Raw genomic sequence first — 22242 nt, 5'->3', positions numbered from 1 at the left:
GAGTAGGTGGAAGTAGATGAGACGGGAAAAATTTTAACACGATCGTGAAGAATTGCTGGTGGACATACATCGCCCCTCACACTCTCCTGCGTGCCCTTGATGATGCTGGGCTAGCTACCAACTGTACAGGGGAGCAGCTTTCTTGTTCAAGCCCGGGAGGAGTATGTTCAAATCAAGGCCATCAGTTTCATCCCTCCTCCTTAATCCAATTTTACAATGGAAATAAGAACAATTCAATAGTTTTATGGCCAGTAATTCACGTACAGAATAAAGGCCCATATTTTAATTCCTACTGGCGAACTATTCTTCCCAAGCACTTATCTTTTGGGCCCTCTGTCTCAACCTCCACTACCGTGGGAGCGCCTGGGGGGATGAGTTATTTTCTTTTCCAAATGGCTCCATGTGACGCTTGGACTTAACACTTCTGTGGGAGAAGTGTCCGTGGTCACTGGCCACGCAATCATGTATTCATGCAAATGAATTAAGGCAGCAACGTGATAGAGTGGAACAAAAAGGATCTGGAGCCAGGAGGTCTGTTTGAAGTCCCAACTCTTCCACTTACCAGTTGTGTGACGATGGGCAAGTCTCTGAGGCTGTTTCCCCATCTGTGGAATGGGAATGATGATGATGCTAGCTCTAACTACTTCCTAGTGAGGATGTGAGTAGTAGCATTAATAGTACTAATAGTGGTAGTAGTAATAACTACAGCTCAAATGAAAGACTCCCATGAACTGTAAAGGAGTCCTAAGTATTCGTGTTACTGTGGTATAATGAAAGGCACATATAGGTTTAGAGTCAGACAGCCGAGGTTCTAATCCTAGATCCACCGCTCACTAGCAATATGACCTTGAACTCTCTGAACTTCCACTTCCTTGTATGTAGAATTGGGATATGAATACCCACCTCACTGAATTGTCATGAGGGCAAAGGTCATTATACACCTAAAGTGCGAGGTGCAATGGCTGGACTGTCGTTGGAACCCACAGTGGCATTTCCTGTCACGTGCTTACAGAAAGTTTCCCCACGCTCCTTAGGGCACTCTGGGAATTAAGTGGGAGAAGAATGTGCAGAAGCAAATAAAAGACATGGTCCCTGTCCTCAAGAAGCTTTCAGCCAGTTCAGAAGAGAACACACACGCACATTAAACGATAGTAAAAGAATTACAGAACAGCAGATCCACAAGCTCGAGAGAATAACAGGCAGAGCCCTCCTTGCCCTCGCCTGGTGGTTGGTTCACAACACACCCTATTGCAACTCAAATCTGTTCAAAGGACAAAGAGAGAGGGTCACTTACAGACAGATAAGTGACTGTTTTTTCTTATAGCTCTCGGGCTTACTCTTCAAACCTCCATCTTAATATTTCTAATATTCTTCCTCTCTGTCATACAACTAACAGCCCCCAAATAGCAAAATGAAATCTTTGATCCAGGGACTCACTCCTAAAAGGTCTGATACATGACCTGGTTATACTAGACTGTTTCATTTTATCAGCTCTGTTGTATCTAGATCAGCAAGATATATGGACAGAGAATGGGAGGCATTAATGAATACCACTGACATGTTGCTCCACCAATCATATGTACACGTGGGAGGGACACAGGAGATGGGGAGGCTGGTCACAGGCTCCTTGCAGGCGATAGATGCAGGGCCAGACTGTAATGGCAGTGATGAATATGGATCATGGGGAGGAAGGCATCCCAGAAGCAGAAGAATTAGTCAAGCAAAGGCACAGAAATAAGAATTAGTTGTGTGCAGGGATTGGCAAACAGGCTGGGTTGGCTGAGGTAAATTTTAAAAAAGCTCAAAACAGATACAGGGTATGAAAGAGAATCTCAAAGGAGACTACGAAATCCTAGGCTGACAAATCTGGATTACAGTACAGAGGTATTTTTGTCTTCTATTTCAAGGGCCTTACATTAAAGAAATTTTTCATTAAAAAAATTCTCCTTACAAAGTTTGAAAGCTATGAAACAGTATCACTGACATATAAAAAAAGTTGTATGCTTTCATTTTCATATCCCTCTGTGTCTAGCACAGTGCCTTGCAGATAGCAGATCCTCAATAAGCGTGTATGAACTAAATTTTTTTGCAGTTGGTACCATCTTGCACTTTCACAGAAAGGAAAGGTGTTCTATGGGCCTCCTGAATAAACCACAACCAAGAGAAAAGCTAGATCTCTGGGTAGAAGATTCACTTTCATCATCAAGACCCACAGAGGCAGGAAAGGTATTATGAGCATTCTATAGGAAATTCCTTCCAGGGGTTTCTCTAGTAGACTGTGAGCAACTTGAGGGCAGAGTCCATGTCTTACCTGGCTGTGATCTGCATACCTATATATGATCTGTATAGGATGGAGCACACAGCAGGTACTCAACATGCTTACTGAAAGAATACATGGATCACAGCATCAATGGAGAATGACAGCGAACCATTTGTCAGGAATCATTCTCATATTATTTTAAGTGTAATTATTTCCCTGCTGAGGCATCATGACGTCCAGCAGAAGTCAGGCCCCCTTTGTACCGTACAGCCTGGAGCTCCCAACCACTAAGTGGTGTAGACTCAGCTTCTAACATGGAGCACCAGGAGGTCTAGATTCTAATCTCAGATCTTCCACTAACTTGCTGGGTGTCCTTGGGCAAGTCATTTCCTTCTCTGGGCTTGAGTCTCCTCATCTATAAAATGAAGGGGTTGGACAAGATGATCCCCCAGATTCTATGCTAAGAGTCTAAATATTAGGCTACTAAATAAAATTTTGATCTATTTAAAAAAACTGCTAGGTTTTTAAGACACTAAAACTCAATACTGCTAAGCATTTGTTTTAATGTATTCTAAGCCTAACAGTCAAACACAGCATCCTACCTAGTTGTCACTGACATACACCAAAACCAGAAATCCTTTCTGCAAAACTATCAGCGGATGATTAGAATGATTACAAAGTAAGTCAAAGCAATGGCAACGGTTACAAGGAAGGATCTAAACTCAATCATGGCCCTCAATAAACAGGCTATCTTATGAAGAATCACTGGTCCTAAATTATGAAGGTCCCATCTAAGGGTGTCAGATATATGTACATCGTGGTTAAACACAGATACTGTATATTGAAATGTGCATCAGGATTAAGATAGTCACATAGCAACAACTCCTTCATACTTACCTTCAATGCTATACACAGGCCTTAACACAAGTTAAGACTGCCCTCGTTATCATCAAAAAGTACAGTGATGTCTACTGGATAAAGAGCCCATTCTAGGCACTGTGACAGTATCATGGCGGGCTTCTCATCTGATCAGGCATCTGGCCAGGGAAGAGATAAGCCTCCAAGAATGTTCAACTGGAACGAAACATCATTTAGAAATTTGATCTTACTAAACGATAAGGAACCATAATCTATAAGGGTTTGGCCAGGCACAAGGACACAGATAAAGCACGTCCAAGAAAGGAAACCCTATTTTGCCCCAGCCTAACCCTTGGGACTGCTCATGGAAACCAAAAAATACTTTCTTAAAGAGTTAGGGGTGGGAGATTATGGAACTTATACCATGTTTAAAATGTTCTGGTATGCTTCTCTTTCTCCAGATATACTTTAACATATATCTGCTCCACTATTTCCCTGTAAGAATGGTCCTCTGGGATGCCTGGGCTTATATAAACTTCACAGAACCTTAGAGAAGATTGCACCTTTTAGGGCTTCTGGTTCCTATGTAACTCTTTCCCCCAGAAATGACAGTGCAATATTGGGGCTCAGATGCTAACATACCCAATAGCACGTTATAGAAGAGGCCAGATGTGTATGTGTATAAAACATCTTACTTGACCTGGAAGCAAGAGAATACTCTTGCCCACAGCACATGTTTTTGTGCAATACAAACAAAGCATTCAATTCAAGTGTACTTGTTGAAAAACAGGACATAATTAAGCAGTTGGTAAAATGCATTCTTGTTTCCCACTTGCAGATCTCCCAAGAGTCCCTTCGAATTTACCTATACGAGTTTCAGCTTCCCGCTTGCCACTTAGCTTGATAACGACTCAAAAATCATTCCCTTGTTTTCAAGGGCTCTTCTTTCTTGTCTGCTCTGTGTACTACAGGGCAGTATTGACACATGGAATTAATGACAGGGTCTGTAATGAAACAACAGTCATGCAAACACCGGTCTGCTCCTTTGATAAAACAGCATGTTAGAGACCTATTCACCTCCCTCTAATTGAGTACTGCATAATAGTTTCTATCCTTTTATGTAACATATTTTGTTCTATGATTAGAAAGGAAGAAAAGGGGGGAACCTATGAGGCATTGCTTCCTTCAATCATCCCCTGATTAATTCTCTGTTTTTAATGAGGGTGGCTGTTATTTAGGCAGGTTCTGTTACATACTTGTTTTGTTGACTTCTGTACAATGTATAACAAAACCCAGGATGGGATAATTGGGAACCATTTCTTTGGCCCAGGGATTCCTGCTCTTAATGCAAGGTTGGCTTGGAAAAAAGAACCCTGACATTTTAAATTAGCCATTTCATATTTAATTCCTTTTCACATTTGAGAGATAGGATGAGAAATTGGTATATAAGTAAAGCCTTTTAATTAACACAGAGCTTTTCCAAAAATGCCTTGCAAGAATGGAGCCTGTGATGGCCTGGAGAAAGCAGCTCTGTAATCTTTGCTACAATTCCAACTCTCAGAGTGCATCTTGTTTCAAGATTTCAGCATCTCTACAATAGTTCCCAGTTCACTGAAGTACAGTGGGTTTCCCAGTAACTTGGGACATTCTTAAAAGTGATTTTAACCTTTTTTTCCCTCACAGAAATAACATTACAACCTCTGGCCCTGGTTAACATGTTCAGTTACATACTGTGAAAGTGTCCTTTGGACTCTGATCCTTCATCTCTCCTTATATTTTTCATCTAATGGCTTCCCAGGGCTGCCTGGTTATACTGGTTTTTCACTAAGCCACTAACCCAGTAGGTAGGAGGTATAGGATGGCTTTTCCACAGCAAATTCTAGGTATTCAGGCTGCATCTTTTAAAAATTAGTCTGAGGCCTTTCCTTCAGCCCTCACTATCATGCTTTGGGAATGGGTACAATTGGGAAGGTTAAACATGTAGCATAAAAATATCACTCCCAAGACAAATGGCATACTGCCCATCCCACATCCTTCCATTTTGTGAAGGCAATTGGGAGTTGCCTAAACAGTCGCAAAGGGAAGCCTTTTTAAAGTTAAGTTTGCTTAATGTGATCATACTAAGTATAAGAATTTGTTAGAATACCTAAAATCATTCTTTTCAAAACTGAGACCTTATTTTTTAAAAAAGACACCTTATGTTACTGTAGACTCACAGGAGTTTTACTGGTTTCCTCTATATAAAGCTGTGTGTTTGGTTTTTTTTTGTTTGTTTGTTTGTTTTTTTTAAGCAAAGGCTATTTATTTAGCTCCTAACCTGGTATTTGAAAAGAGCTCAAATCAATGATGGAATGAAAGAGTAGGAATATATGCCCTCCATACCTAAAGTCTCTTCTCAGGAAAATATGCTTACCATCTGTTTTTATGCTTTGTGCTTGTTTAAAATTTAGAATGTTTTATTAAAAATAATCAGACTGACAAATTTTTAAGAGGTGTTGGTAATTTTCAAGATAACATGATCTGGAGTCTGAAGACTAAGAATTGAGTCCTGCCTATGTCATTAACCAGATGCCGGGCCTTGGGTCAGTCATATAAACATTGGTCCCACTTACTCTTCAGTAAAACACCTTTCCCTACCTAAGTCACAGGGCTGTTTCAATGATCAATGGAGATAATATATATTGAAGCACTTTTTAAAAACTTTAAAGCACTATATAAATATTAGTCTATTATTATTGTTCTCAATTCTGTTAGAAGACCACATGCAAAGCTTCTAAAAATTTGCTACCCACCTCACAGTAAGCAGCATGGTTAAAATACAGAGAATGAGGTTAGGGATAGTGCTAGAAGAATAAAATCCAGTTTTTTTTCCTTAAATAAAGGTGTTCTTTATTATTTCTTGGTAATTTCTTTACAGAATTTTTCTATCCTATTGTCCAAATTAACAAAATAAATAATAAGAGGTCAGTATGCCAAATGACACTACTGAATAAAGCAGAAGAAATAGAAGTTGTTATGTGTTCTTCCCAAATAGAAAGACTTAAAAGTTAAACAAGGAGGGTAACTAAGAGAGCAGAAAGTCAAAAGCCATTTCAGCTAGTGCTTAAACCAAGAGCTCAAAGTAGTCATTCCTATTAGAGTTAAAGGACAATGACTACCAACAGGCAAGACAAAGGTAGCATGACATCCTCCTTCAGAGTTGTCTATCAAGGAAGGGCCCTCTATACCCTAGCAACATACAATATCAAGTTTCTCAAATTAATCCTCACCTCCCACTTTAAAAATACATTAATTTAACTGGATCCCGGTTCCCTTAATTGGACTTCCAAGCAACTTCAGGGTGTATGTTAATGATGTGAAACAGTGCTGTCTAATGAAAATATAATGTAAGTTACAAAACGTAAACCAAATATGTCATCTTAAATGCTCTGGTAGACACACTGAAAAAGTAAGAAAAGATAGATAAATTACTTTTAGTATATCATAAAATATCAATGTAAAATCTATATTAAACAAATGAGATATTTTAATTCTTGTTGTACTGAGTCTTTGAAAGTCTGAGTATTTAAAACTTATAGGACATCCCAATTCAGACTAACCATATTTCAAGTGTTCAACAGTCATTTATGGCTGATGGTTACCACTTGGACAGAGGAGAGCTAAAGGATTTTCTGATGTAAACAATTAAAACTTTATACTTTAGTTCCTACAATAGATCTCACAATGCTTTAAAGATTGGCCCACATTTCTGAAGTATACCTAACTCATCAAAAAGGTGGGTGTAATCACAGTTGTTACTTTTGTAAGCAGAGAAAAATAACTTATTTACAAGAAAAAAATTACATATTTATTACTTTTCAGTCATAAAGCACTTATCCCAACTTTAGTAAGTTTAAAAATAATCTTTGGATTAAAAGGAACTATTCCACATTTGGTACCTGCATTTATTAAGAAAGCCATGTCCCAAATACTACACAATGATTGGCAATAAATAAATGAATGAATAAAAAAGTATTAGATAAGACAAGGAAGAAATGGGAAAACAATTATTTATTTATGTACATGTAAACTTTAGATGATTTTGATAGAATAACTAAGTGAAAAGGCAATGGACCTTGTTAAAAAGTAATGGGGTAAGGGTGGGGTGTAAGATTCATCAGTCCTGGTTCCAACTAAGGAACTAGAGGGGATCAGAAAAGTCAAAACAAACTTGAAATATTATTTCCCTTGGTTAGTTTAAGCTTAAGCCAATCAATCCTCTCTCTCCTTTTTGGAGGAGGCTGCATTATTATATACGAGTTGTGTGCTGTAGCTAAGGTGAATGCAATTGTATTAGCTACACTGGACTTGCTTAACCACACACAATCCCCATTCTAATCTCCTGCTTAAATTGCAGGCTTATTCTTTTTCCAATTCAGAGAAAGAAAGAGGAGGTGGAGAGGCAGGCAAGTTTCATCCCCCTTTCACCTCTGCTCTCACATTAAAACTGTCAAATGAAGCTTTCTCTAATCTCATGCCTCAAGCCTGAATGTTTATGTTTGATAAATATTATAATTTTATTTCTATATAAAATAAATTATGAAGCCTGATATTTAAATTAGCTAGTCATGGGCCAAACCTTTATAGAATTCTTTTCTAGTTCTGAATTTTATGACATTTGGCCAAGAAATGAACTGCCAAAAGTATACTTCATAGTTGTAAACCACATAGGCTATTTTATAGAACAGAAAACTGACCTTCGATTTGGGGATCAGCTGTGTTATTTTCTCACACACTGGGGAAACCACAGGATACAAGGCACTGTACTAGCTAGACATGATGGGATTAATAGGGCTCAGATTATTCTCAAACTCTTAAGACCCCCAGGTCCACTGCCAACCCCCTCATCTACATCTGTTCCAAATACAATCCTTTTACTTAAAAACAAACAAACCACTTGGAATACTACTAAGTCAGTTGGTATTCAATGGGGAGAAAATGTTTGAGCACTAATCTCTCCAGAGTCCTTGGAAATCTAGGTAAGATAAAGCTGCTAGGATGGTGAGCTCCTCGAGGCAGTAGCTATGTCCAGCATGGAGGCAAATGGAAATGTAATTTTAATTTTTGCATTGGTGGTTTTACAGTTTTGGAAGTGAATATCATCTATACCCTACACCAGGCTCAGTAACAGTATTTGGCATGACCAACCTTAGTCAGCACTTTGGTAAGTGCTTTGGCACGGGCCACTGTTGCTAACCACCATCCTGGTGCAGGTCCTTCACATCTGCTCTCCTATGGATGGAAAAAAGGAAGTGTCTAGTGTCCATTCATTGGCCACATCACCTCCAACCCTATCCTTGACTCGCGTGCCTTTCAATTCAGGCCCAGGAGAGAATGATTCCATTTCTGAGAAGGAAAGTTCATCAGATGAAGCTACAGTACACTTTTAGTGCAATGAAGACTTGGTGGGATGCAGGACATCCTTGGAGGACAGTTGAGGGAGCTGACCAGCAGCACAATGCTGAAGAAAATGACCAGGAAGTATTCTGGCCAACACTGACTCTCACAGACAGACACAGTAGCACAGCAGACAAAGCAAAAGTCTTGAGTTCTGGAAAATGGAGTTCCTAGCCTCACTTTATTATGAAGCTAGAAAGAGAACGCATGTGAAATGTTTTGTAAACTGTTAAAGGAAATGGATTATCACCAGACATTAGTTTGGAAATGTTTGGGGAAATTCTTTGGGACTTGCTTCCCCCAATGATAAATTTGAAAATATATTAATCAAGTAATGATAAAACAACCTGAGCTCTTTAGAAGAAAGATGTAGTATGTGAATACCAAAGATTTATTTTAACCAGAGTAAGTTTCCCTCCACCCCGAATGAATGGTCATTTCTCCACCTGTCTATTAAATGCTTCTTACACTTTAAGGATCAGCACAAATGCTACCTTTCCTGTGAAACAATCCAGACAGAATGAACTGCTCCTTTTCCTGGGTGCTTACAGTTCAACACAGACCTTATTTTGTCATTGTTTTCTTCTAGAATAGATTTCCTTCACTAGAATGTGAGCTTTCCAGAGGCAGAGCTTGTCATGTTCACCAATCTCCCTCATCTTCCTAGCACAATGCCTTGCTAACATTAATAAATGTTCCTTGACTTGTACTGCATTTAGTCTACTTTGGCTTATGGCTTCTTGTTTACCTCAAAAAAACAAACAAACAAAAAAATACCAAAACCAAAACCAGTAACAGTGAGAAGAGAGAAGAAACTTAAGACAAACATGTAAGATGCATAAAGAATGGCTTCATTCTTTGCATTCCTGCTTTGGAATGCCCACTGCTGATCTCCACACAGCTTTGTCATTGACTGTTATTAGTGAGAGCAAATGTTAGAAAGCACAGAAAGGCAAACAATGTAAAAAACCCACCACACGTCATGCAAAGTCTGTCATTTACGACTACTCTCAAAGTTGCCTTTAGCTCCAATTTTTCAATAGCAAAATCAGTGCCAACAAGACCTATTTGCTCTGCTTTGTAAGTGCAAAAATCAGTGTCACCTTCAGGTTGAGTTGGGCATCTATCTGCTGGGTATTGCTGGGTGAGTACATATCTTCTTTGCGGCATAGTTTAAATCAGGTGGAAGCTTGGTTATTTCAGACTTGACATTTGTGCACCGATTTGTTGGCAGCGTCTAGGATATGTGAATTTCCCTGAGATTACAAGAAGGACCTGGCACTGTTTTTGTCGCTGCTATAGGGATACCTATAAAGGTGAATTTATATTAGGGATGCCTCTTGTCTCTTTCAGTAAGTACCTGAATTACACTGTGTTGTCTTAGGTAGTTCTATCCCCCATCTCCCACTTTCCTAGCTTGGAGCTTACTCATCCTGGATATATGGGCCAGTTGACTAGCATCTGTGTTATCTTTTAAGAACTCATGTTATTAAAATAATTTATGAACATGATATTTATGTAATTGAACGGTTTACTGTTAGTATGTCCTAACATACTAATGTGCTCCACTCGGTCCTGTTAACACTTCCTCTTCCTACCAGGGGGACTATTAGACCACTGTGTTTCATCGGGTCCTTTTGGAAACAGCTAAGCACAAATCCTATTTTTATATATTCCTTCCAAACTTGTTATTGTGCCTCCTATAGGTTTGCCATATCGTATCTTATATTTGACTATTCTATCAAAAGTAGGGAGAATGTCATCTTCAAATAGATGACAATGTCTTTTGAAGACTGTAAGCATTGCCAGTGACTGTAAATTCTAACCCTGGGAAAAGATGAGGGTTTAAAAAGACTAGCTGGAAGTTCCACTAGGTTTGCAGGTGATGAAACTACTTACTTCTAAATAACTTGTACCACACTGCCAGCATCATCTGAAAGAAGCTCAGACTCGGCAGAGGGTCTGAATACCCACCCACACTTGTCACACTCTCCATGTTTTCAAACATTTCTACTCCAAGCCTCCTGCTGTGCTCTAAGCCTCTGCCCTCTTTGTTACACCTTTTCCTTTAATGATTGGCTTTCCTATTCCAGTTGCTGCTTCTCTTGGCTGAGGGATACTGTTCTTCACATAGTTGTGAAAAAGGATATGAACAGAAGAAATTCACCTTTAAGTGACAGCTGCCATTGACACACAGAAACACTCACTCAAGATGGCTTAAAGGAGAAAGGGACTCAATGCATGACTGGAAAACAGAGCGATTCAGGCAAGTGTGAAAGGAATTAATATTTTCTAATAATTCCTCCAGGACAACTAGTTGCTGATTAGTATATATTTGATTTAATTATTTTCCAAACTGACTATTTTTGGAGGAGAAGGAGATGTGGAGCAAGAAGGGAAGGGGAGATTGTTTTTAGAGCCCCTAATTAATACAAACGCCTGCTTTCAGAAAAGCCTTCATTTGAGCTATTCCTTTTCACTTTTTCCTGTTGGGTACATGACAATTTAGAATTCTTGGTTTCATCAAAAAAGAAAAAAAAAAGCATCATGATTTTAAACAAAAACAAAAACAGACTAAAACAAAAAATACAAGAAGCGGCAAAATGACTGAACCTAACTCAGCATCTTTTTGAAGACAGGGAGGTTAGTTGGTTAAATGTCACAGCGACCTAGCAGTTACTGTCCCACCTTGGAGAGTTGGACTGTTTAAGAGTGCATATCCAGAGGCACAGGTAGGGAACGCAGGAGCCGAGAGTACTAACTGCTGCTGCCGGGGCCACCCTGTGCCAATCAGCATGGATTTCCAGAGCTGCTGCTCTATGGTAACTCTCAGCGAGAGAGACAAAGAATAGAACATTTGTAGAAACCAAGCAAAAAATGGATGGGAATACAATACCTGGAAAGTTTATCAAGCATGTTGACAAGTTTCATGGCTTCATATTCTTTTTGTTCTTCTGTCATTTCATCTATAAGGTTTGGCATTGGTTCCTCTAAATGACCAGTGATAAGATTAATGCTACAAAAAGAAAAAAAAGTTATGCTGTATGTTTTAAAATTATGCTCTTTCTATACTTTGCTGGTCCAAGTTGTAAGTTATAATAAGAAAGAGTATAGTTGCCAAAAAATTGGCAATAATAGAATTTTATGATACAGAACTGCTCTAGGAATTTTTTAAAAAAATTACTTTCCTAGTATTAACTATTGTTTTTCAAAAAGTAAAACTAACTTGCCAACTTAAAAAATATAAGGCCCGGCTGCTTTTTAAAAATATGAAATTTGATTGGGTATTTAGGGTAAATATCCTTGGATGCATACTTTCTTCATTAATTATAAGGGGACAAATGATTTAAGAGAGGGAGAAATTCATTTTGTGATACAGCATAAAACAAATATATCAAAAAAACTGGAAAAATGATGATAGGCTGGACTCTGAAAATGAAAGCATGCCAATTTATAATCTCAGGAAATTAGTCCATTAGTGAGACCACAGAAGGCAATGAGTGTTTAAATAATAAAAGATAAAGCAGAAGAACAATTTTAATTAGATTTGATCTGACCTAGATAAAAAAAAAAAAAAGGAATGAAATGTAGCCTACCAAGAGACAGGTATACCATCTGGTTTTCTGGAAATAGATTTAACGAAGTACTTAGAATGAATACGTTCCATAAACTATGTACGAAGTTCTAATACCAAACAAGCTATCCTCTTAGATAAAAGCCACATTATTTTTTTTAAGAAAGTGAAATAAAAGATAATTCTTCCAATGGCTGCTAAATATCTGTAAGTTAAATATGTTTCTGGAGAAAAGGACAAGCAATTATAGCATTTTGTACCAGCCAAGTACAGATGGTTTGCTCTTAATGATCAAATTAAATATCCCTGCAAACAGCAAATTGCTAATAAATTGCTTTGTAGGGTCTACAAACACAAATGCGTTCAGGGACCAGGCCTTCAGGATAAGCAAGTGAGTGAACTGGTCAAGTATAAGCAATGTGGAGCACTGGGACTGGAGTAAACTAGAGGTTAGAAAGTGGTCTAAATAGAAAAAAATTACGAGGGCCAAAACAAGGACATTGTGATCAATTAGGTTCTCTGGTGGCGAGTTTCTAATTGGGCAAGTTAACTTTACTGACCTGGGCTTTCTCATTTGGAGTAAGGTTAGGCCACAGGTACTATTACCAGATTTCCTTTTCTTTTGCTGAATTCCTCAGAGGCTACATGACATGCAGATTCTTGTGAAAGAATTCAGTGCTCATCATCCTCAAAAACTGGATCTAAAACATCTGTTTTGCCATTCTTGCATAAGACCTATGTCTAGAGCTGTGGTTAAAAAAATATTTTTTCCTTCAAAGCAGTGGAAACCATCCCCTGCTTCTTATTTAACAAATGAAACCCTAGGTAGAGGGCCAATATGTAAAGTAGACAAAAGTTGGAACTGCTCAGGCAGAGGAGATAGGGATGGCCAAGAGCCTCCTCTATTTGTCTGCACTCTTAAGGAACCCTGGTGCTCAGGGTAAACAGTCTGAAACCCACAGGCTTGCCAGTGATTTTTAGTCTTGGCTGTACATTAGAATCACTTGGGAAACTTTAAAGAGAACTAAATCTCTGTGTGTGTGTGTGTGTGTGTGTGTGCGCGCACACACACATGTGCGTACGTGTACATATACATATACTTATATATGTATATATGTTTTTAAGTTTTCCAGGTAATTCTGATACACAATGAGTTAAGAACCACTGGGCTAGAGTGCCTACTTCAGACACTCATAATGCACTATTACTGCCTCTCCTTTTTTTTTCAGGTGCTAATAAAGGAAGAGAAAAAGTCCTCTAGTTAAGTGGCCATTAACAAAAACACTGAATGGGGTCATCATTTTTCCCAAAAATTGAGAACAAAGAGGACCCAGACGAGGATTCTGAGAACTACAGAGTTCTTAAGAGGTGTCCAATCCAGATGCCACAATGAAAATGTAATTCCATCACACATCTATTATTTGCTTAGGCATATAACAATGAGACATGTTTTTACTGGTTTCTCTACTGCTTCCTGTTAACTCAGAAAAACAACTAGTCTTATAAATGATAAGTAAAAGTACTTATTGTAAGCTCATACCACTTCCCAAGCAAACAAAGGAAATCAGTTCTTAGAACAAAGTATAAGGGAAGGTAGTAGATATATTAACTTCATCTGCTCATCTTGGCTCCTGAGTGAAGGCTTCTCTCATCAAGGCCTATGGAGGGGTGATTTTAAAAACCAGGTCCACAGACTGTTGTAGAATATGATGGCATTACACAAGCCGTCGTGTGCCGCAGGGAGAAGTGTGCCAGGGGGACACACTGGTGAGCTCTGTGGTATTGTGGGCACCACAGCACACAAAGGTCAGGACATGCACTCCTGGGTCAGAGCACATGGATTCTTTTCTTGGTTCTTTAAAGGCTTAATGGAAATGATGTCTGTTTTCCGTAAGCTGACCTCAAGTTCTCTGCTGCTAAAATGATTTAATGGCTTGCTCTGAAATTAGGTACTAAAGTCACAAAATCCTTTGCTCACTGAAAACAAAAGTAGTAGCTAGAAATTAATTTTTATGGAGTAGGAACTTACCATCCTTTACCCATGGAGTAAGACATTCCAATCCCCCCAAAGTCACTCCAGGGACTCAGGTTTCATTTTTTCCTTCACAAAAACACCCCAGGCCGCCCTGTACTCAGAACAATGTAAACAATACCACAGAAAACAACAGGAGCTAGGCCACCTCTTAAGGGAAACAGGGCAGTGTGCTGGGGGCAGGAGGCAGACTGGGACACTGTCTCCTCTCTTGCTCCCCACTTCACACTAGTGGCATGTAGTTTCCTTACCCAGAGAAGAATAGAAAACAAATAATAGTCACCACAACAATGATGTCAGTTTCCACAAAATAGGTTATTTTCAGTTGAGTAAACACTTGCCACCTTTATAACCTCAAACAGTAGAGTATGAGACTTAGCTTTCAGTTTCAGGATCTTAACCCTATGAAATTCTGGGGTTCGTTTTATTTTGTTCCAAGACGCTGAGTCTTAAGATACTTTAAGTACACTAATTTTGGTGGATATTTTATTGGGTAATTTTATATTTACTATGACCCCCTCCCCCCCCTTTTTCTGCTTTCTTCCTTCCTCTTCCCAGCACTCTAACCCTATGATTGTTTGTCTTCCAATTAGATGACAAGAAGTATCTAAATTCTTATCTGTGATATTTCATTGAGAATTTTTTATTAGGCCCTTATATGAACTGACCACAGCTACATGGGCCTGGAGATGAAATTATTAAGACATACTAAAAAGTATGAGGAAATAAACATATGCATAAAAGTTGAAATATATTTCAAGACTTTTGCTTTTTCTTAAAATTGTTGTTACATTTGGTCATCAATAGCACTAGGTCACTTAGCAAAAAAGACCCATTAAAAATTCCCTGAGCTACATGAAAGTTAACTTCAGTCTCTAAAAAGTTTCGATTAAATTTTACCAAAAGCATTCTGGCTGAAGAATGGGCTATAACTCAACCCCTACAGAGCCAGGAAGGTAAGATGAACAAAAAGGATACGCTGTCAAACCAAGGGAACTTATGCTGCACCAACTCCATTGCAATGCAAGAATGTTATTAGAAACTTCCCCTTTTTAAAAAGGAGCTGAAAATCCAAATTTTCACATGAAATATCTGAATTCTAAATTCTTGCAAGTAATAATTTTAAGCAGTACTGTGTAAAGTTAAAAAAAAACAAACACGGAAAACACAAAATCCAAATTACCAATGCAACATGGGGAAGTCAAGCAGAACCTACCTGTGGGCTAAATCTAACCTATGGGCTTACAATCTGCAACCTCTAGGAAGAATCGGGGTTTTAGGAAAAGGCATTGGTGAACCCAGACTAAAAAGGGAGGGGACAGGAGGGGTAGGAAAGGAGACATTATCTGCCAATGAAGCTACAAATGTTTTCCCAGGAAAAACTCCCCAGAATATTTGTCCCCACAAAACAACAAAGAGCAGAGTAGAACTTTACCATATCCTGATGTTCTTGAGTTCCATTCCCCGGCTCCCACTCCCCAACTGCAAGATGGGCTTGATGAGGGCAGCCACCTCAATCATTTGGTATCCCAATGCTGAGAGAGGCTGACTGACTCAAAAATTTATTCAACAAATCAAACAACAAATTTATTCAACAAAAATCCCCTGAGTGCCTACTGTGTGCCAGGCTATTCTGGGGACATCTCAATGGACAAAAACAGGCACAAAAAAAGCCTCTTCTCTCCTGGAGCTTACCTTCCAATGGGGAAAACCGACATCTTAAGTAAACTGTATGGTATGTTAGAAGTGCTATGAAAACGAGCAATGTGAGGAAGTGTGACGTGGAGGGGTGACAGTATGTGTGCTGCAGTTTTTATTAAGTGTACAGAACAGACTTCACTAAGATATCTGAGTAAAGACTTGGAAAAGGTGAGACAGTAAGATATGTCAATGATATGGCAGTTCCTCAAAAATTTAAACATAGAACTACATAAACATTGATCCAGCAATTCTGCTTCTGGGTATATATCCAAAAGAAGTGAAAGCTGGATCCTTACTGGTTTGGCTCAGCAGATAGAGCGTCAGCCTGCAGACTGAAGAGTCCTGGGTTCGATTCCGGTCAAGGACACATGCCCAGGTTGTAGGCTTGATCCCCAGTAAGAGGGGTGTACAGGAGACAGCTGATCAATTATATCTATACTAGAAGTCCGGTGCACGAAATTTGTGCATGGAGGGGTAGGGGGACAGATCCCTCAGCTGGGCCTGCACCCTCTCGCAATCTGGACCGCTGGCTCCTAATCGCTCCCCTGCCTACCTGCCTGTCTGATCGCCCCTAACCACTCTGCCTGCTTAATAACCCCTAACCACTCACCTGCCTGCCTGATTGCCCCTAACTGCTCACCTGCCTGTGGGATCGCCCCTAACCACTCTGCCTGCCTGCCTGATTGCCCCTAGCTGCTTGCTTGCCTGCCTGATAGCCCCTAACTGCCTCTGCCTTGGCCCCCACCACCACAACTTCGTCCAGAAAGATGTCCAGAAGGTCATTTGGCTGTCTGATTAGCATATTATGCTTTTATTATTATAGATATATAAAGAGGTAATATGCAAATTAGGCCGGGATGCTGTAACGGGTCACGACTGGACAGGAGGAGGTTGCAAGCGCAGGTGAGGCCCAGAGTGGAGATGGAGACAGAGACAGGGTGGCACCGGAGTGGACACAGGCAGGGGGGCTGGGGGATGCTGCGAGTCAGGCGTGGGTCCTGGCCCCCCACGGCACTGACCCAGCCTCCAGCGGCACCGGTTGGGCCTGACTCCCGCGTCGGCCAGTGCTGCACGAGTCAGGTGCAGGTCCCAGCCCACTGCGGGGTGCCTCCTCGCGCGATTTCAATCGTATGCTGGGCCTCTAGTATATATATGAAGTGAAAGCTGGGACTTGAACAGATATGTGATGTGTACACCCATTTCACAGCAGCATTATTCACAATAGCCAAAAGGTGGACACAATTCAAGTCTTCACTGACAGAGGAATGGTTAAATAAAATGTGGGACATACAATGGAATGTCATTCAGCCTTAAGAAGGATGGAAATTTTGACACATGCTACAATATAGATGAATCTTAAAGACATTATTCTAAGTGAAATTAGCCAGTCAAAAAAGGATAAATATTGTATATGATTTCACCTATTATGGTTCCTAAAATGGTGAATTTTATATCATGTATATTTTACCCCTCAAATAAGAAGGCACAGTGAAGAGCACAATAAAACTTGCTTTGCCTACCGCAAACCCTCCCTTGCCCCGCTCCCCAAAACCCCATAAGCTCTGGAGTCAGGCCACCTGAGCACTCAGGAACTATGTGCTCTACACAAGTACTTGACATCACTGAGCTTTAGTGTCCTCTTCTGTAAACTGGGGAGAACTCTATCCCAAAGGGTTAATAGGAAGGTTAAATGAGATGATATCAGAAAGTTCTTAGAACAGTACCTGCACATATTAGACACTCAATAAATACCAGCTATTATTATTAGCATAAGTGAGCCACTTGCTAAGAAATAAGCAAGCCAGAAGGCCTTGGATGATGTAGTAAGCTTACTCTATTCAGTTACATCATCACCCAAGAGTGGCCTGTGCAATCTTCATTAACTAAAGAAGCCATGCAACAATTACGTATTTTGAGCAATTTCCTATAGATAATTTCAAATAGAGAGATCAGTTAATGGCTGAAAATGTCTCAAGTAGTTTGGGAATTACCATAAAAATAGAACAGTGATTCTACAATAAACAAGATGGTAAATTATGAAACATCTTAATCCAAGTTTTTGCAGTCCATTAGCAGTGCAAAGAACTAGGGTGTGTGTTGTCACTCTTTCACTGTTTACCAAATATTTACTAAGTATCTATTGTGTAGCAACCATACAAATAAACATACTGGATACATATATGTATATATATAAATAGATACCATATTGCATCTAGGCAATTAAAAAAAACTCCAAAATGTCTTTTTAAGTTATAGTGCTTTCTAAGTGTTTCCTATGTTGAGTGTTTTGAATTAAGACTGATATCCTTTATTATAAAGGATACAGAAACTATGGTTGTAAATCTATAGGAAATGAAATGTGGAACAACACTGTAGTTATCTAACACAACTGATCTCTTGCTGGCCATTTCCCCAAATTATAACACAAAAATAAAAAAAAAATAGAGAATTCAGTTATGAAAGTACAAAACTAGTGGGATTGCAAATATCACAAAGGCTGGTAAACTTACAGAACCCAGTGTAATGCAGAAGCAGCAATGATTTTATTCTCAATTCTGACCTTCTAGAGCAGCGGTCACCAACCTTTCGGACCTCACGGACCACCAATGGTCCGCGGACCACGGGTTGGTGACTGCTGTCAATACAGATGCTGACAGAGTTACTGCTGAGAGAAATATAGTAAAAAAGGCAATACCCAAGCAGTTTAGTACAATGATTTTAAGCTTCTGAATGTGATCTGAACTAGTGGGGGTATTAAGGGTGTAAGGAGGTATCTTAAAGTTCTGCCCACTTTGGTGGCCTTCCCCTCCTTCTGCCCCTCTGTACAGAAGTTCTTTAAACACACCTCTTTGGGCCCTCAGGCTCCTAGATACCCACCCTGAAAGTCACTGGTCTACAATGAGCCAAATGTCATTAGATACACATCTTTCAAATGATGTTTGCAATTATGTATACACCGTATCAGTCATTTATATTACATAAACAGTTTAGGAGCCTCCATGCTCAGAGGCATAAAAGAAAGAGGTATAAAATTAGAATTTAGAGATTTTGTTTCTCTTTGATACAATACCAAAATTTATATGACATCTTTTAACAAACATGGCTAAACATACAGCAAAACCTGTGTGACATGTAACTTGATTCAATGAGTATATCCTGTCTAAGTGTGCTAATTACAGAAAGCCATTTCCAGTCCATTAAGTACATTTATTTTGACACAAAAAGGACTGTTGTGATATTAACTGTCTCCCACAGCCTGAATGTAAGCTTCATAGAATTTGTGGTTTCAGATTCCACTAAAGGATTACAGGTTACCTTAGTGCATTAATCAGAATCCACTTACATTTTTTTTACAATGGGACAAGGGCCAACTGGATGAGGAGTGATTTCTCTGCTTTTGCCAATACTAACAACTCTTGTGAATAAATGTATCCTAAGAAACCTAGACTCCGATCCTGGGAACACTGACTAGTGAAGGATAATCAGAGGGTAGGGGAGTAAGCAATCCTTTCAGATTTTAGAAGTTCCACTAGATTGATAAAAGTTTTCATAACAGTTTTTAGAGACAAAGTTCTTCAGGCTCTGTGGATCACTGCCTAGGGCACAAAGGACTGTCGCGCTTAGAAAGTACTTTATTCACCACTACTTCCACAAGGACCATCTAGGTAAGTATTTAAACAAATTAAACATTCCACTACCCTGTTTCACCTAAAAGTAGGGAAGATATAAGAAAAAAAACAAAAACGGATGGGAAACCCCTATTTATACTTGTAATGAGTAAACACAAAATTTCACAATGGTGGCTATTCTGACCATAACATACCACTCCTATTAACAACATAGGCCAGGTCCAAAGGCTAGAGATTAAGGATGTAAGGCCCAAGTACTAGTACAGAATCTCCTATGACCAAAAGCTAAGACAATAACAATATCAAACCTCATGGTCTTTGATTTAAACAAACAGTGCTCTTCTGAAATCTAGCATGTCTATTCCAAACCATTGGCAGAGACCCAGTGTTCTTGTATTTTCTCTGAGCTCTTTCTTGTTACAGTAGCATTCTGGTGCTTTCTAGATAAATGGCCATTACCACTACAGAAATCATCTACCAAACAAAAGCAACAAAACACATTGAGCTGCAACAATACTGACCACCCACAAGTACTCAAGAGTTGTCTAAGTTGACTGTGTCCACATCTCTGGGGCACAAAGAATGCCTAATATAATTTCTATCTTCCTTTAATATGAGACTTCTCCACTGATAAATTTTAATGTTTCAAATGGAGAGATATAAAACATTAAACTGTTATGGAAATACAATTTATGGAATGAAAAAAACAAGAGTGAGCAAGACTCATTTATAATTAAATTATACATAATTAGGGAAAGATTAAAGTATTGATTTCTCTATCTTTTCTTCAAATACTTGATGGAGATACCCAATTTATAACATCTAAATGGTGGCAGTCTTAAGAACTTACTGCTAGCATTTCCCCCCAAAGCCTTTTTTTTGGTGGGGGGGATATACTCTATAAGATCCTGCTGAGGCTGATAGCACTGGGGGTGCTAAAAGTAATGCTACCTGCTCAGACCAATTTGCTGAGAATATGGGCAATAAAATTCCTAATTAGGGCATGATCTTTTACCTTCTCACAACCCATTACTTTCATGTCAACAGGATATAATCTGTACTAAAAAAGAGGGGAGGGGGTGCTGATTTTGCAGATAATGATTTTCTATCTTTGACCAAATACAACATGACCCACATCACACTCTAGAAGACTATCGGTAGAAAACATAGCATGTCAACATCAATGATGCCAAAAGGCAGTTACCCTTTTAACATTCAGTAATAAAAACCAGGAAACTAAGCTCAAACAACTCCTAGAAACCTTAGTTTCTTAGCAAGTGGAAACTAAGAAACCTACCTGGGATGGGGGTTGAGAGGAAGATGAAAAGAATGGGAAGGGAAGGAAGTAGAGGTGATTTGTTTGGGACAGAAGAATTAGTATCTGATTTATAAGCACTGACTCAGGGAGGACTTGAGGAGTCTCTGTTTGCCTATTCAGAGCACTAATGCATCTGCTCAGAGGTAATTCCCTCAATGTTTGAGTAAAATTTACTATGGAGCCAAAGTTCTTTACTTTTGCTAGTAATGTGCCTTGTTGCTTTATTGACTCATAAGGGCTTTTATGCAAGAGGGAAGAAGATCAGAATGTACGGAACCTACATTTAGCTTTCTGAGAAAGAATGAAGTATCAAATAACCAACCTAAATACTTAGTCTTGGTTACACCTTCTAAAATCTCAACATATGGAAAAGAAGCAAAAAGGAAGCAACAATACTTTTAAAATATATGACGGTAGATATGTAAAAGCACCCTCTTACTTCTTGGGACAGGGTAATGAGCATGTTGAAAATAATCATTCAGCAGAACATTCCTTGCAATTATTATCCTTCCTCAATCACTTGAAGACACTCTCTAAGGCAGTGGTCACCAACCGGTGGTCTGTGGACCACTGGTGGTCAGTGAGGTCCAAAAGGTTGGCGACCACTGCTCTAAGGCATGAGCAATGGAACTGCCTCTGAAAACACTATTAAATGGAAAGTTTCCAAATCCACAAAAGAAAAAAAAACACTTGGAAAATGAGACAAAGGAAGTGAAAGGCAAATAACCCACTCAAAGGCACAGAATTAGGTGAAAAGAAACTTGATACTATACTTTGGTTTTGCATTTTTGTATTCTTCAGTGTCTGTGTCCTCGTCCTCTGAGTACCAATTATCTCCTCTTCCTCCAGTCAAGAGGCCCCTGGCCGCCAACAGTCCTGCAGCATTCCCATAGCCAGTGTATTTCAGCAGGCTATCCACTGCAAAACAGAACAGGTTTTAGACAGGAATCCTTGGGTGTGCACTAGCATCACTGACTACTCACCAACACAGGGACATTGGAGAATTAAAATGGAGAATTTTTAAAAGTGTGGTTGGTAGTGGTTACACTATGTGCTCTGAGGACCAATCTTTTTTCAGGTTTCTGAAATTCAAACAGCTGATTTGAATATACTTTGTTGCGGAAGTGGGGCCTCTCTGACCACCAGGACATTGATTGGTAAGGGTGCTGTTTTAAGTTTTTGTTCACAAATCTTATTTCTTTATTTAGTTTTAGAGAAATAATGATTAGAAACGAGTTACTGGCATTTTACCAATATCGCACATCATGTAAAATTTTTCTTACACCCTTTGTAGGAACTGGAGGGAAAGAAAATAAGAAAACTTAAGGATATTAGCAAATAGAATGGACTAAGTTACTGCTTTTTAAAAAAAAGTCAGCAATCTATATATGTAAAAGGTTAATATGCTAAGTGTCTGAGTGTCCGACCGATTGT

At 39.2% G+C, this 22242-nt stretch overlaps 1 protein-coding gene across 8 annotated transcripts in view; it reads right to left on the bottom strand.

Annotated features, from left to right (window-relative positions):
- The window catches only part of RIC8B (RIC8 guanine nucleotide exchange factor B), a 111605-nt gene that overhangs the window by 5696 nt on the left and 83667 nt on the right, over positions 1 to 22242 (bottom strand). The window contains exons 8-12 of one of the 8 annotated variants that reach the window (XR_011470859.1): positions 21582 to 21726; positions 11451 to 11570; positions 8306 to 8389; positions 3984 to 4122; positions 3158 to 3334 (exon numbers count right to left, since the gene is read on the bottom strand). Coding sequence is in view for 4 of the 8 variants with exons in the window: in XM_070410973.1 (XP_070267074.1) it covers positions 9749 to 9791; positions 11451 to 11570; positions 21582 to 21726 (308 nt within the window). In the remaining 4 variants the exon portion in view is untranslated. The other 7 variants (XR_011470860.1, XR_011470861.1, XM_070410974.1 and 4 more) reach the window with 7 other exon arrangements.

The sequence above is a fragment of the Myotis yumanensis genome, unplaced genomic scaffold, assembly GCF_028538775.1.
Source record: "Myotis yumanensis isolate MYYU_CA2020_CCGP unplaced genomic scaffold, mMyoYum1.0.hap1 SCAF_3, whole genome shotgun sequence".
Classification (NCBI taxonomy): Eukaryota; Metazoa; Chordata; class Mammalia; order Chiroptera; family Vespertilionidae; genus Myotis; species Myotis yumanensis.
The sequence above is the reverse complement of the archived record's forward strand: the minus strand, read 5'-3'. Positions and strand labels throughout refer to the sequence as shown.